This window comes from Trichoplax adhaerens, genomic scaffold (assembly GCF_000150275.1).
Source record: "Trichoplax adhaerens TRIADscaffold_17 genomic scaffold, whole genome shotgun sequence".
Classification (NCBI taxonomy): Eukaryota; Metazoa; Placozoa; class Uniplacotomia; order Trichoplacea; family Trichoplacidae; genus Trichoplax; species Trichoplax adhaerens.
The window spans coordinates 1,057,601-1,075,380 of NW_002060959.1; the positions used below are offsets into that span (position 1 = coordinate 1,057,601).

At 35.2% G+C, this 17,780-nt stretch overlaps 3 protein-coding genes across 3 annotated transcripts; 2 read left to right on the forward strand and 1 right to left on the reverse strand.

Annotated features, from left to right (window-relative positions):
* Positions 1-3,654: 3,654 nt before the first annotated feature.
* On the forward strand, positions 3,655-5,727 carry TRIADDRAFT_31281 (uncharacterized protein; the record flags this gene model as incomplete). Its single annotated transcript, XM_002116684.1, has 8 exons — positions 3,655-3,796; positions 3,977-4,229; positions 4,351-4,412; positions 4,548-4,629; positions 4,728-4,873; positions 4,942-5,096; positions 5,318-5,456; positions 5,579-5,727. The coding sequence occupies 8 exons, from the start codon at positions 3,655-3,657 to the stop codon at positions 5,725-5,727; spliced, it is 1,128 nt and encodes a 375-aa protein (XP_002116720.1).
* Positions 5,728-6,033: 306 nt separating this feature from the next.
* On the reverse strand, positions 6,034-7,949 carry TRIADDRAFT_60778 (uncharacterized protein; the record flags this gene model as incomplete). Its single annotated transcript, XM_002116752.1, has 4 exons — positions 6,034-6,188; positions 6,676-6,766; positions 6,854-7,135; positions 7,818-7,949. 4 exons carry the CDS (start codon positions 7,947-7,949, stop codon positions 6,034-6,036), a joined length of 660 nt encoding a protein of 219 aa, XP_002116788.1.
* Positions 7,950-10,671: 2,722 nt separating this feature from the next.
* TRIADDRAFT_60779 (uncharacterized protein) lies at positions 10,672-15,152 on the forward strand (the record flags this gene model as incomplete). The annotated part of the gene is made up of 2 exons (XM_002116685.1): positions 10,672-14,816; positions 15,104-15,152. 2 exons carry the CDS (start codon positions 10,672-10,674, stop codon positions 15,150-15,152), a joined length of 4,194 nt encoding a protein of 1,397 aa, XP_002116721.1.
* Positions 15,153-17,780: the final 2,628 nt, after the last annotated feature.

Sequence of the window (17,780 nt, forward strand, 5' to 3'; positions counted from 1 at the left end):
CTTTGCTCCCCACTGCAATTGGGCCACGGCCTCTTGCTTGTAATACACGGCAAGGTTGAAGTTGTCAAACCTTGGTAAGCCTGACAAACGAATTAATTCAATCAATTAAATTGGAAGAAATCGACTAAAGTTGGAGCAACATTCCGGACATGCAGGCTGTTGACTACCTATGAAGTAACAACCCTTAAGCCTAAATAACTGAATATCATGTAACGATATCACGATTATTTAATACTGTACAGTTGATAGATAAAGGTTGGTTTAGCTTGACCTACATCCTTCAATACAATGCATTCTTATCAGTGATCAAATAGTCCACAATCTTATCTATCTGCAGTATAATAGGTAGTGGGCCATAGGTTACAATAGGAGAACAATCGACAAACTAACTTGTATTGTTGTCCTTCATTAGAATAAACGATTGGATATACTACAGTATAGTATACACTCAGCGCACACTACAAATGTAACCGGATGACAAGTTGAAATCTATTCGATGTTCGATGAAATGTACCAGTCACAGATAGGAGCGAACCTCCTGTGGAAATAAAAACTTTGACTACATACATTGCGTTATTGACGCTACTTGCGAAGAAGACATGACTAGGAATAGGATGCGATGGGCTGTAATACTGCACTACAGTAAGATATATTGGAGGATGTCGGCAGTATCCATGTCTGGAGATGAGATTGTTCTATTTTAATGGCCGATCGATAGCTGATAGACTTACGATGTCCATCGCCGTTATGACTTTTATCCATGCACTTTCTCTGCTCTTTTTCAGAAATTGCTATCACAGAAGACCATCGCTCATGTCGAAAGTTGACGACAGAATGGATGGCGTCTCAAAGTGCTCATTGAAGAGTATCGAATAGGTTTTGAGAATGTGCTCTTTGTGATATGAATTAAGTCATGATGAAGCGCATTGACAGGCTAGAGAGTGCACGACATTGACCAGACATGCTATCAATAATTAACTGGTTTTCAAAAAATTGCATTGATGCATCTATTGGTCAAGTTCAAGTCATGGTCAAGTTCATGTCATGGTCAAGTTCATGCAGTGTCGCCTAATCTCGCCTGTACAATATGTGATGGTGTGATTCATTCATTCAGCTAGTTATGAGCTGAAATAGAGTCCATTTTATTATTTCGCCCGCTGTATCAAGCTTGGCGATTGGATTCATTTTTTGCTGTAATACAATATGACATCAAGAGCAGTATAGTATAAAACAATGCAAAAGTGCCATAACAAAATAGCTTTGAGTAAGACATCCGCCAGTACTTGTGGTAGTAATTTACTTGTAGTAGAACTCCTATGCAAAATGACGGCGAATAGTAAAAATCGTTGTCATTTTGTATAGAAGTTGTACTAAGTCAATACCATCCTTTGCGGCATTGGCGCATCGAATTGTGAACATCCACTTCCAAATGGAATGGGTCTACATTAACAGTCAAGGGACTCTCTACCACGGTGGCTCCGCTCGCAGCTTTTCTGGTCCTGTAGTCTCTAGTTCGTCATGACTACAGTATTGACTCGGTACTCCTGCGGACTGAAAGAAATACGCAGGTGCAGTCCGCGAGGAACGGAAGTGCGCATCCGCATTCCCTTCCATTCCGTAGTTGACCCGCACCATCGATTCGCTCGTACAATACTGTACAGTGTACAGTACAGTACTGGTACTGTACACTGTACACTGTACCAGTACTACAGTGCAAGTACGGTAGTTGCGCCAGTCAGGCAAAAGATAAACACGTTCAGGCTTGAATCGTGTCAGCATCACCGGTGACCACTGGTACTACAGTACAGTACCGTCTAGTGCAGTCCGTTCCAGTCCGATCCGGTCCAGTACTGGACTGGACTGCAGTTCGGCGTCATGACACAGAAAGGAAAATCTGCAAATGGAGTCTAAGCGGCCTAGCAGGCTAATGCCATCGGCTCCTCGATATTCGTCTACTACGGCTTGACGAGTTATGCGTGCTGTAGAGCGAGCGAGAAGAGTTCTCCTATTGCTACCAACGCAAAAAGTGGATCTAAGATTGAGAATTGGAGACCCATACGTCTACCTATCCAAGCTTAGGCCAGCTTTCTAGCCTATGCAAGCGACGCCATTACCAACAGTCCAATCACCTGACGACAGCATCTTCATTGGCGCTGGATCAGCCGTCCAATGATAGTAGGTCATCTTCCATCTTAAGGTAAGCAAACTTGATCGATAGACTCTCAGATATACGATGAGAAGCATACAGTAGTCGCCAATGAAGCAAACTGCAGATGCATACGCGTAGTACGATCATCGTTAGATGCACACCTGCAATAGCCACTCTTATCCATTCCATGGCATTCATTTGTCATGGCATGAAAGGATGAGTTATTGACATAGACTAATTCCATCAACAGGTCTAGAAGGGATTCCTAACTTGGTTACATCATCTCAGCAACAAGCCTTCTACTGGATCGACTGCAAAATGGTAGGCAATAACGAGGATGACGATGTTGTTTGGGATTTTAAAATCTACAACAAAATTAAAAAGGGATCAACCAAAAGACCCAAGAAAAAAGCAAAAGGACGCAAATTAACGCTGAACATCACTCATTTTACCCGCACCTTTTCAGGTCAGTCAACTGTCGATAGGATAAACAACTCTTGAATCCATTATACAAGTATTGGACTAAAACCTACATAGTGCAAAATCCAATAGGTGTACAGTAATACTATTATTCGCAATACCTTCTGTACTACATGCATTCATCAACAACATCAATCTCCACGCGTCGATTCATTGATGCACAACCGACCCATTCTGTACAGTACTGTAATCATCATTTCATAACATAAATTCATATCTCTTGTCTTATGCTAGGTTCTACACCGGAGACCTCAAAAAATGCAAATGATAATCCGACTACCAACGATAACGATGATGACGAGGTTATTATCGTATCAACTCCCCCGTCATCCTTGAGTAACAGCCAAAATTTAAAGAATCAAACCATCAATGGCATTCTCGATCCTATCCCAAGCGATATCAATCAAGAGGATAAGGATAATCATAACATGATGACAACTCAGACTGGAGCTCAAACTCAATGCAATCATCATCGTGACATTGATGAAGTTTCTAACTGCCCAAGTCGACAGGATAATTCAGCTTTCCTTGAAAAAAACAATACAATACATCAATCATCTTCTGCAGACGCCTTCCAAAATAGTGATACACTACAAATGGATCAGGAGAATAGACAGGATGACGTTGCTGCTAACTCGAACCATGAATCTGTTTGTATCACAGACGAAGAAGGAGAAGATCAGCATAATTCAACGGCTGCAATGGATAACAGTTATCTTCATTTGATGGAAGGCAGTGATGACGATATTGATGATCTAGTAGTCATCCAATCGCTAACTAGAGATCCTAGCCATTTACTTCTAGTCAAAAGTGATAGTGACATTGTTGATGCAGCCAAACAAGATAGCATCCAATCAACGACACAAGATCATGATGATAAAACGGTATCAGATACATCAACACCAATATCCAAGAAAGCTCCCAAGTTGTCATACTTCCAGAGGACATATCAGTTAGCACAGAAAAGGAAGAAAAGTGACATGCAACAGAGTTCTATCTTGAACTATTTTTCATGCCCTAACAAAATGGTGACCAAACCTAGCGTAAGCCAAAGCAAGAACAGCAGCCATAATCAGGAAAGTAAGCAATCTAATAAAATACGAAAATCCAACAAATGGAATGACCCTAAAGGAAAGAGAAAATGTCCCTTTTATAAGAAAATCACTGGTAATGAGTAGCATATTGGTCGTAAAAATCACACATAGCTAGTGGATTAATGTCAGCATGCATAATTAATCGATTCTTATTGTACTAAACTAAATTATCTGATAATTCTACAAGTACCATATACTGTACTAATAATGAACTTACTTCATTCTCAATATGATTGCATGTCCTATCAAATAGGTACAACATTTTGCGTTGATGCGTTTAGCTATGGTCCAATCTCTGGCATAACTGCCTACTTTTTAAGTCATTTTCATTCGGATCACTACTATGGGCTAAACAAAACTTTTAATGCTAAGCTTTATTGCAACAAGATAACCGCCAATTTGGTCAGTAGAATGTTACATGTCGAAAAGCAATACATCACAATTTTACCAATGCATCAATCAGTTGTAGTGGATGACGTCGAAGTTACGCTGTTAGACGCTAACCAGTAAGTACAATAAGATCTGTTGCTTCTTATGAAAGCCACTTTATGCAGTATTCTAATAGCAAAATCATGACAGAATGATCAATGAAGCCTTTGGAGTAAGTTAATCTCTTCACTTTTGTAGTTGTCCTGGTTCTGCCATGTTTGTCTTCAGACTACGTAATGGCTCTGTTCACTTACACACAGGTATTGAAGGTTCACCAGAGATATACTTGTATACTGTACTTTAGATATTAGTGAATGTGGCTCTGTACAAACGGATAGGTTTAACTCTTCATCATCATCCATATATTGTTGCATTAAATTGAAGACATTTTGTAGGAGATTTTCGAGCCTCAGAAGAAATGGAAAAATTGGATATACTAAAAAATAGTGTAATATCCGAACTGTATTTAGATACCACGTATGTATAGTATCATCAGAAAAATTATCATTAGCTAAACTATTGCCTGCCAAGTGATTTTCAATTGTTCGTATTATCAAAATAATTACTACTACCAGATACTGTGATCCGAGCTACGATTTCCCATCGCAAAAATTTGTGCTAGACTATGTATTGGCAACCGTCACCGACGCATTAAAATGTAACAAGCGTTGTTTAGTAGCTTGTGGAACATATACTATTGGTAAAGAAAAAGTTTTTCTAGGTAACATGGGCATTAGTCGTTTTATAGCATTTACCATACTCGTATTAATCAAATTAATTCTACATTAGCCATTGCCAGGGCCCTGGAGTGCAAGGTATACGCTCAAAAGAATAAACTTGGAACGTTACAGTGTTTAGAAATTGAGAATTTTAAGACATTATTTACTTCCGATCCACATTCTACTTTTCTTCATGTCTTACCAATTTGGTCCGTTAGTGCAAAGGTATGTTTAAATGATTGATAAAATATTTAACTTAGAAAATCGCGTTGAAATGTTTTTAATGCGGCCAAGTACTTATTGCAATACTAGATTACAATCTATTATTGCACTTAATTTATGATGATTTGCAGTGCAAAAGTTGATATTAGTAAGATAATGAAATAAATCCAACATATTTTGATGAAACTGGACGCTAATATGACTATAAAATTTACGATATCCAGTTTCTTAGAAATTATTTAGACCAAAACGCAGATCAATTTGACTGTGCAATTGGATTTAAACCTACTGGATGGACTCATACGAATAATGTTACTGCTTCTGGAATTGTTGCCAGACAATATGGATCGATATCCATATACGGTAAGGGCGAAATAGTTTCTATTTGTTACTAATGTTGCCCTCTGTACTCAAAATAGCATTCTGAATGAAAAGATATAAATATAGTTGATAATAATTTTTAAATATTATTCCTGATTCCGTAGGTGTACCTTACAGTGAGCACAGCAGTTATAGTGAGATGAGACGATTCGTACAATTTACGAAGCCCCGAAAAATTATCCCAACGGTTAATGTTGGTTCGCCTGAGAAAAGACGTGAAATGAATATGATCTTTCAGCAATGGCGGTCTTGAAATCACGTGGCCCTGATAAATCGTATTATCGGTTATGCAAATTTTATTATAAAATGTTGTTTGATGTAAAGTCTTGTAAATTTTATTTAGGCGAGTATCGATTAGATAGTATTATAGTATGTTTTTAATGTGACGACCGAAGCATTGTAGAACCTGTAAATATTGAAATCGTCACACTGCTACAATTGCAGTGGCGAGGTCGGATGTTCTATACACTTGCTCACCAGCAACTTTATAAATCAACTGTAGTACAGTGTAATAACTAAGCAGTTTAAGCGATTTATCAATTTTGAACTTTTTACTTTATTACCATGCAAAATCAAGATCACATTGTTTCACAGCATTATTTAAAGCGTCACGACCGATACTAATATGCGCAGGACGTATAGCCAAAGAATTATAGCATAGAAATTTTTCCGCAAGGAAACAAGCACTAAAGCAAATTAATATCATCATTAGTTCTATCAATTGATGGAAATGATATCATTTAATAATTATACATATTGAGAAATTGCAAATCGTTTGTAAGCATATCAGAAATTATAAATGCTTTTAAACATTTAGCTAGACTATATTATCAAAAAATCAAGGATGGATAATGTAGGGAGACGAAGCTCACAAACCCTACAGCAACGAACAATTTGACTAAGGCAATAGCTAGTGCACATAATCGATGTTCACATAAGCAATCAAATAAACATAATCAATTCTTTATAAACCATGTTTCTGTATCATTTTTAAGAGCTGAAGCATAATATTAAGCAATTGTATTTAATAAAGGCCAATTTTCCATTGTAATCATAGACTTGGCTTTTTCGACAACGGGTGTATCTGCATCGAGGAGACTTGAGCACTGCACTTTCTTTAGCTACATAGATAGCAAATTCAATAGTTTATTATGATATCCTAGCAATAGAAGGTAGGTGAACCGATTCATTGTCTACTTACTTTTGACTTTGTAGATCTCCGTATCCATACAAAAGCTAAAAAATTCTGGACGCTTTCTGAATCTTCGTGTCATAACCTCAACTTGTAAACCCTATTAAAAGATTAATAATATAGTATGGGAATTTTGCTGCAATTTAATTGTCAACACGCACCGTATTCAATGTACAATGCTTCTTACCCCTGTCGACCATAGTTGCAAATTTGATTTTAATGCCATTTCATAAATCTCTTCGCGACTCCAATTCTTGCGCGCTTTCGCAGTAGTAGCCATGTTTACGTTTGTGTCGGTTTGATTCTCATTTAAACTTCCATTATTAGTAATATTGAAATTATTTACAATAGTTTTATTTTGTTGTATAGTTTGATTGTTAAGCATCTCCAAATTTAATAAGTCTCTCATTCGCTTTTTATTAATGCGCCTGTATAGACAATTATCACCAATGTTTACCAGGAAATCGTCCTAAAATGAAGGTATACATCCAATTATTAGCTAGAACTACAATAGATACTTATCACAAGTACCGGTGGATAGTAGATAATTGCATTTAAAGTGATTCCATTTACAAAGATAATGTACAAAGCCTTCCTTAATGCCGACATTAATTCATTAATGATATCAATAATAATCAAGGGTTATCGAAATAAAAGGACCTTTATTATGGTGTGTGCGGTTAATTGTATCTATTATATCAGTAATGTAATGTAATGTAATAGTAGTGCCTTTGACTAAGCCCGTACAATGAATTATCTGTTTGGTTGATCGCAATTACACATGTGAAGCAAAAACTGTTGAAAAAAAATCTGGCGTATTAATGTTTATTGCTATTTCAAAAACTGTTTGTCATCCATATTCTCGTATATTATAAAGAGATACTCTACTACTATTTCGCTAAATCTGCAGTATTATGTTTACTGACATTTAACAAAAAGTAACCCATATAATATACTAAAATTATGGCTCATATAACTTAGTCTTTTTATGATAACCTGCCTGATTTATCAAGCATCATTTAGTTTAAACACGAACTCAGAGATAGCCCTGCGGTACACATAGAATATATAACGCGAAATAAATCATTAAACTATCATTATTACTATCCTGGCTTTAAATTAGAAAATAAAAAACTATAACAATTCCTAACCTTGGCGACATCGATCACAACAAATGCTCGCCCTATCAATTCGACAGGTTGATGATTTGTAACTGTAGGTCCAGGTAAATTTCTCGCAGAAATTCCGGCAATCAGGAAAAATAACACAATCATAAACTTCATCTTGAGATAATGTAATAGAGATGAGATAGTCCAAACTATTTATTCTTTTGATCGTTTCTCTTCAACGGAGGGTAAATTATAAATCCGGAAGGGAAACCTTGCTGTTTTATACTTTTCTGCTTCAATGACTTTCTATTTATCCGCGCTGACTAACGATTTAAACATGGAATTTTGGGATAAGCAAATTACTATCACACTCAATCAATCGGCACCATAAATGATTTATTCACTCTAACACAAAAATACATATGCTTAATATATCGTGAAAGATATGGCATTCTACTATTAAAGTGAGATAAATACTGTATCAATTTCTTGCTATTGTAGAAATAAAACGATAAATCTTTATCTATGACGCCAACGTGGTGCCGACATGATTGGCAATGTCTATTGTTAGCACACTCAATATAAAGTATCAGATGAGTAATTTGCTATTAATAGCGCTGTGTTCCTATTTTTAATATAACGGAAAGAAAGACGGTACATCCATACGTAACAAAATAGCAATAAATCCCGCACTTCCTAAAATAGATTTGTTTTCTATATCTTAAAGTGGATATTGCTATCTTTACTTGTTAAGTAGTTAAGTAAAATTTTTTTGAATACTGTATCCTGTATGCATTTTATTCTTACTGCCATATATAGCTAACAAGCACTAATTGAAGTTGCTATCTACTGTATAATTTCGTTCATCATTTCAATTTTATAATTACGCTGATTCTGTTACAATTAAGGTATATTTATTTGACGTTAATATCTGTTAATGTCAATCGATTTCCGCTTGTCATAGCGCAATATAGCTTGTGTATGTTATGCGGTTATTTTGTAATAATCATTAGCCATCATTGATACTCGTATATGTATCTCTCAATCTGTAACATAATCTATGGTGAATAATTGTATGAAATACTTAATAATTGAGTTATCAACGTCATCAATTCCTCTCTTACCTTGGATAAATTTAGTTACATTTACACCGTACGTTGTAATTTGGCGCTAATCTTTAACGATGGCTACTAATTAAGATTACCTATATTATTCCTTGCAGCAGAATTTCGTAACACAAGGAGATCGTTGAATGAATTGATTGTGCTAGTAAATATAATGCATATTGCTCCTAAAATACATGCTAACTTAGGGCATAGTGCCAATTTCATTCTAGCGCTTAATACAACGATAGTGTCCAAATTTATCGCGAATTTTAAGTACTGTTAACATATAGCCACTCTGATTTCATAATTTTAATCCATTTCATTGGCCTACCTAACAACTTGAACTAAATTAATAAGTGTTGGTAGCCAACCATAGGTAGAATGGAAAGCTTTTATCTTACTTCTGTGGTAGATATATTTTCATAATCCCTGTACTTAAAACAGTTTAACCAATAGAAGGCACATATGTACCATAGAAATAAAGAAAGATGGTATGATATACAATATATCCTCTTGCTCCTTATTATTATTACAGTGCAATACCACGAATAGGTGGAGTCTTAACCATTTAATATTAGCAAACAATTTGTCGATTTATTATAACAGGAAAGATAGACAGTAATTAACTCTTTCAAGATGACACCTACATTGGATCACCTTTTACTGCCATTTAAATAAAGCGCATTTATTAAGCTAATACTAGACGACACAGTTTTTACAATTGTCTTTAGACACGCATTAGCTCTACACCTTCAAAGACAATTTTATGGTAATGAAATTAAAATCTACATGGCTAAGATTGACATTTTTACTTACAAGAACTAAATATCGAGATGACTTATTAAGTGCCTGAATTTGTAGAAATATTTGATAATTTATTCGTTAAGGTAATCAAAATGTTGCACTGAAATTTGGAACCTCATAAAATTGTGCTTAGTTCCTTTAAATTTCTAACATGAGTGATTATATTAATGTACGAGTATGAGATAGAAGTACTGTAACTTCTGTGAACTACAGTAAACTGATATGTTAATCTAAGATTAATGCTAATCGCAATCAGAATGAGCTCAGTATTGCCATATTCAGCAACATACGTTTTTGATTTTCCATGAATCGAAAATAATAATATACTCTCCCTTCCTGTTAATCGCTACCTCTCTTATTTAAAACTTTTGGAATACGCAATTTCAAATATTTTAAATATTGTGTTAACGTCGATATTACATTAACTAACAGTCGTCGGTTTCCTAAACTGACTCGATGATAGGTTTCGCTAATTGTCTTTCAAGGTATAAAGAGACTAGTTGTAATTCGAATAAAAAAAAATTGTAAGGAAATTGCAATATGCATCATATTTAGTAGTATATAATGTAAAAATAATGGCGGACTCTAGCAATTATTAGTTGTTTACTAGGTATCTTAATAACTATAATAACTTCCCGCTTTTGTACGTAAGCTAAACTAGGATAATACTTGTAGATAGAATAATTTAGGTACTTTTATTACATCATGAGACGGCTAACTTTGTGATGATTTATCTTTTGTTATGTTAATGCTTAAATTATGCTAATTTGACTGATGATCTAATTCCCCATATACATTCAAGGCTAATTAATATAGTCGAATAGATTCTTGACCAGCTATAGGATTGGAAAACCTGTATAGCTTTAACACAGAAATTATCCTCAATGATTTCCGTTCTTTATTCCAAGTTATAGTAGATGATTGAATTGTGCTCTCATTGATTATTTTTGATATAACGACTGCATATATATATGAAGCCCTAAAACATGGGTAATCGATCTTTCAAGTCTACTATACGTATACCTCAACAAATTAAATCCCTCTTTGAAAAAGCTATAGAAAATCATCAATCCGGCAACCTTAATGAAGCCTTATCCAATTGTATACGAGTTTTGGATAAAATCCAAGCTACATCCCGGAGTACTATTGATCTTAATCGGATGCGATGTGAGATTTATCTTCTTGTTGGCGATATATATATACAACAAAGTGAATGGATAAAAGCTAAAGAATTCAATGAAAAAGGACAAGAAATGGCCGAAAAGCTGCAAGAAAATGTAATCATTGTCCGATGCTTAGATCAACAAGGTGATATTCAAAAGGTGCAAGGAGATTTGAAGGGGGCATCGGATAATTATGCTAAATCATTGAGTATAAAGTTAAATTATTTAGGCAAGGAAGACCTAGATGTCAGTAATTCATATGACCGGATAGGAAATATACATTATGCTCAATGCAGATATGACGAGGCTCTCTCTATGCATGAAAAATCACTCAAAATTCGATTATCAGCCCTTGGTCACAATCATTCTGATGTGGCTAAATCTTATAGCAATATTGGAGAAAGCTATTGGGAACAGAGTAAATATGAAGAGGCTATTTGTATGCATGAGAAATCGCTCAAAATTCGATTATCAGTTTTTGGCCTTAATCATCCTGATGTTGCTACATCATATAATAACTTGGGAAATGTCCAGGCTGATCAAGGCAAGCAGAAAGAGGCCATTTCTATGTATGAGAAGTCGCTCAAAATTCGCTTGCAAGTTCTTGGTCATAATCACTTCGCTGTTGCTCAATCATACAATAATTTAGGAAATATCTATGCTGATCAAGGTAAGTATGAAGAGGCTATATCTATGTTTGAGAAATCACTCCAAATTCGATTGTCGATTTTTGGTCATAATCATGCAGATGTTGCTACATCATATAACAACTTGGGAACTATATTTTATGATCAGGGCAAGCATGAAAAGGCTCTCTCTATGTATGAGAAGTCTCTCAAAATTCGATTGTCAGTCCTTTGTAGCAATCATCTCGATGTTGCCCAATCGTATAACAATATCGGTCTTATATATGGTGATCAAGGCAAGCACGAAGAAGCTATTTTTATGTATGAGAAATCACTTAAAATTCGATTATCAGCTCTAGGTCATAATCATTGTGTCGTTGCTCAATCGCACAATAACCTGGGAAATGTCTTTGCAGATCAGGGCAAGCATGAAGAAGCTATTTCTATGTATGAGAAATCGCTTAAAATTCGATTATCACTTCTAGGTCCTAATCATGTTGCTGTTGCTACATCATATAATGATGTGGGAACTATATATTGTGATCAAGGAAAATACGACGAGGCCATTTCTACGTTTGAGAAATCAGTCAAAATTCAGCTGTCAGTTCTTGGTCCTAATCATCCTACTATAGCTCAATCCTATAACAACATCGGAAATGTATATTCTCATCAAGATAGGCACGAAGAAGCTATTTCCATGTATGAAAAGTCACTCAAAATTAATTTACTAGTCTTTGGTCACAATCATATAAGTGTTGCTGCATCATATAATAACATGGGGAATGTCTTTAAAAATCAGAGCAAGTATAATGAAGCGGTCACTATGTATGAGAAATCGCTCAAAATTCAACTTTCAAACTTTGGTCACGATCATCCCGATATTGCTTCATTATATAATAACATGGGGAATGTCTATGCTGATCAGGAGAAGCATGAAGAAGCGATTTCCATGTATGAGAAGTCACTTAAAGTTCGATTATCAATCCTTGAGAACAATCATCCCGATATTGCTGCATCCTATAATAACATTGGGGTCGTTTATAGGAAGCAGACTAAATATGAAGAAGCTATTTCCATGTTTGAGAAATCGCTCGAAATACAATCATCAGCCCTGGGTTACAATCATCCTGAAGTTGCCAAATCCTATAGCAACATGGGAAAAGTTTATTGGAAGCAGAGTAAATATGAAAATGCCATATCTATGTATGAGAAATCACTCAAAATTCGATTGTCAACTCTTGGTAGCAATCATTCTGAAGTTGCCAAATCATATGACGACCTGGGAGAAGTCTATAGGAAGCAAAGTAAGTCTATGGAGGCTCTTTCTATGTACGAAAAGTCGCTCAAAATCCGATTATCAGTTTTTGGTCACAATCATCCTGCTTCCGCTCAGTCATATAACAACATTGGACTAGCATATTGTGATCAAGGCAAGCATGAAGAGGCCATTTCTATGTATGAGAAATCACTTAAAATTCAATTATCAGTCCTTAATCATAATCATCCTGATATTGCTATGGCTTACGGAAACCTAGGAATTGCCTATTCTCTCCAGGCCAAATATGAAGAGGCTATTTCTATGTATAAGAAATCGCTCGAACTTCAATTGTTAGCCTTTGGTACTAATCATCCCGATGTTGCCAAAACATATAACAACATGGGAACCGTCTATAGTGATCAGGGAAAGTATGAGGAGGCAATTTCTATGTATAATAAGTCACTCAAGATTAAGTTATCAATCTTTGATCACAATCATCCCGAAGTTGATAAATTATACAACAACATGGGGATTGTATATTTTCATCAAGATAAGCATGTAGAAGCCATTCGTATATTTGAAAAATGCCTCAAGATTGTTCTATTGATCTTTGGCCATAATCATGAACGCGTTGCTGCAACTTATAATAATATGGGAAATGTCTACAAAAACCAAGGCAAATATGAAGAAGCTATTTCTATGTATGAAAAGTCACTTAAAATACAAATGTCAGTTCTAGATCATAATCATCCTGATGTTGCTGCATCATACAATAACATGGGAAATGCCTATAAAAATCAGGGCAAGCATGAAGAAGCTATTGCTATGTATGAGAAGTCTCTTAAAATTCGGTCATTAGTACTTAGCCACAACCATCCTGATATTGCGGCATTATATGACAACATAGGAATTGTATACTCTTGTCAAGGTAAATATGAGAAAGCTAATTCTGCGCTTGAGAAGTCACTTAAAATTCGATTATCAGTCTATGATAGCAAGCATCCCGATATTGCAGCATCCTACAACAACATGGGCGAAGTCTACAGGCAGCAGAGCAAACATAAAGAGGCCATTTCTATGTTTGAAAAGTCACTCAAAATTCGACTATCTGTCCTTGGTGACAATCATTGCGATACTGCTGCTTCCTATAATAACATAGGAGAAGTCTATTGGAATCAGGGTAACCACGAAGAGGCTATTTATATGCATGAGAAGTCGCTCGAAATTAGATTGTCAGTTCTTGGTTGCAACCATTCCGATGTTGCTCAATCCTATAATAACATTGGCCTTGTATATTATGATCAGGGCAACTATGAAGAGGCTTTACCTATGTACCAGAAGTCACTTAAAATTCGATTATCAGTCCTTGGTCACGAACATTCCGCTGTGGCCCAATCATATAACAATATTGGAGCTGTTTACTATGCTCAAGGAAATCATGAAGAGGCTCTATCAATGTATGAGAAGTCACTTAAAATTCGATTATCTGTTCAAAGCCACAATCATCCTGATGTTGCCCAATCATATAATAACATCGGCTTTATATATTGCAATCAGGGCAGGCATGATGAGGCTCTATCTATGTACGAAAAGTCACTTGAAATTCGATTATTAATCCTTGATGATAATCATCCCGCTATTGCCCAGTCATATGACAACATAGGAAATTTATATGATGATCAGGGCAAGGATGAAGAAGCGATTCCTATGTATGAAAAATCACTCAAAATTCGATTATCGGTCCTTAAAGATAATTATCCCGACGTCGCTGCATCACAGAATGTAAGAACTGTGCGCTTTCGTCAGAGCAAACATGAACGGGCTATTTCTTGGTATGAGAAATCACTCGAAAATAAAGTGTCTGCTCTTGATCAAAATCACCCCGATACTGCGATGTCATACAGGAATCTTGGAAATATCTATTCTCGCCAGTGCAGGCATGAAGAGGCTATATCTATGTACGAAAAATTACTCAGAATTCAATTATCAGACTTAGGTCACAATCATCCACAAGTCGCAATATTATATTACAAGATAGGAAGTGTCTACGATAGCCAGGGCATGTATGATGAGGCCCTATCAATGTATGAGAAATCATTTGAAATTTTATCATCGCAATCATCATAATCCTTAGCTAGAGGTATACAGAAGCTATCAATAATTAATCAAGGCAAACGTGAAGAGACTTAAAGTATTTATGAAAAATTACTTAAAGCTCTAGTATAACTGTTTGACCACAATCATCTTGATACTGTTAATCCATATAGAAGCCTTCGATGTTTATTGTACTTAAAAAATTTCGATAGATCGTGATTATTTGTATTAGGTATTGAAAGCTATCAGATGTTTAGTATTTGCGAATGTTTTATAGAATGGTTAATCAACATATTTGTATTATCTATAGCGATACCACAATATAACATGGATCAAAGTCTTTATACATGAGAGGCCTATAAGGAAAATTAGAATTTTCTCTATGTTAGAGTGAAAAATAAAAAGCTTACTTCATATAGTGATGTAGCAAAGTCAATTTATTAGTTATTTAATTAATGAGTTTAAAATGTAAACTGTTAAAAGTAAAGCAAGCAAAACAATAAATGATAGATGGAAATATAAAACTATGAAGACGTACTAGAATAATCAAATAACAAACTAATACATTTTAATAAACTATACCAATTTAAGAAAACATTATAACCGCAATGAGTAGTTGAAAATATTTACAAATAGTATTCTAAAAAATTTATGTTGTGCCAACAAGAATTTTAACTTGTTTCAAGGCAAACTTCAGCACCAGCTAGAAATAACCACTCTTTTGATAATAGATAATGCCAAGTCAAATAAAGAAGTAATATAGATTCTTACCTCTATAACTTATTATTTTAAATCCTTTAAAATTCATGCTCCTTCCTCTAAAAATCACGCCGTACTCTGTAATCTAATATGCAATATTTATTACATTCTGTAAAGTAAGTCTTATACTGCATAGCCGATCATGGTATGACTACGCAGTTGTTATTCACTATTAGTAATTTGAATTCCACTATCCGCATAGATACAGTATCAAGATTTGCGATAAGAACATTCACGGGCTTTTATAACATTTAGCAATATATTTCTTTGAATACGAATGCTACATTATGTAGTTACAATCTTTTCCACCATACGATCCGTTTAATTACGCAAATAATATATTTGATTGTACTTGTTATTCATTCTTAGCCTATTTTAAGACTGTAATCTTGCATATCGATTAATTAGTAGAGAGTACACTACATTAAGGGATACAAGTTACACTATAAGGATAAGATTTGAAGTTCAAGAGCAATGATTCAGTTGGGGCAGGTATTAGTTAGCGTTCAGACTATGACTGTCCTTGATGAAATTCGTAAGTAGCGTACAAGTGAAGTCTGTGTCGATCAATATGGGGAATAAACACCGTAAGTTATTGCCACCGTATGCGGTTAGAAAGGTTGCAACCCTGCTGGATCTCCATTATTTTGTAAAGTCCAGCATGATCGATAATAACACGTACGGAACTGCGATAGAAAAGGACTAAGCTAGGAAGAAGCCTCTGGATGCTGTATCATAAGATAAATGCTATGGATGTCAGCTTAATAGATGCAATGGCCACTAAACCAACACAAATCACTATTACAAAATCTTGATGGATTAGGCGATGTTGAAATACTTTGGAAAGTTCTTTCAAAGTGAAATTAAAAATATCAGACAGTACTAAAAATCTACAACACAATATATTGCTTCCGTACATCAATCATCATAATTTAAAACATTTATTACACTTTAGATAAAGCGTCCACGTATTAATTATCGATTGATATTGCAAAATAAGTTTTACCGCAAGTGTTACACACGTCAGTTTTTGTTGCTAATTAATAAAAGTACTACCATTTAAAATCCAGGTACATTAAGCAATACATACTGATTACATAGCTTGCATTTTCTTATCTTTTAGACGGTAATATGAATACTAAGGTGGAATCGATGTAGACCCTATTTTTATTTTCAGTTTCTTAATTTCTTAAGGTACTTAAATTACAGCAAGATATAGCAAAACGATAATCTACTGTATATTGATTCAAGTTCACTGCTATACGTTAGCGATGAGAAAAAAAGTGGGTTTAAATATCTATTTAATACATCATCAATGTGAATATGGCAGCCTACTCTAGCTAATTTATCAATAGCAATAAATGAAATATAATGGTAGGATAAAAATGAAAATATCAATCCCAAATTTATATGCTACGTGCATTAACTAGGGATGCCTACTTATAAAATTTTTCGTCGTGTATGATTCAGATAATACAATCTCCAGTTTGGGCAACCTATCTTATTACTTCGAAGTATCATCTAGGTTAACACTTTATTTTTAAAATTGCGCCCATTCTGAGTAAGGTAAAAATCGAACTTTTACCTCCACCATTCCACGCAGTAATCTTTCCAGACGTTGCATGTCATCTTCTTTGGATGAAATATTGAAACGTTGGACTTTAAAATTATGAATTTCAGTCACTTGGTGTGAATGAGTGATGCGTTCTGACTTAACTTCTGAATAGACTGCATCGGCTATTAACGGTGCAGCCACCGCGGGTAAAGCTTCTTCCATGGGTTGAACGTCCGCTTTTAAATTATCTCCTATAGATCGAATCTTTGGACCTTTTACTTCAAAATGACCAATTTTACCTACTTGATATGAAGCTGCAGCGGGTTCTGGATAAGCTGCATCGGCTATTAAAGGTGCAGCCACCGCGGGTAAAGCTTCTTCCATGGGTTGAACGTCCGCTTTTAAATCATCTTCTACAGATCGAATCTTTGGACCTTTTACTTCAAAATGACCAATTTTACCTACTTGATATGAAGCTGCAACGGGTTCTGCATGAGCTGCATCGGCTATTAAGGGTACAGCCACCGCGGGTTGAACATCCGCTTTCAAGTTATCTTCCATAGATCGAATCTTTGGACCCTTTACTTCAAAATGACCAATTTTACCTACTTGATATGAAGCTGCAACGGGTTCTGCATGA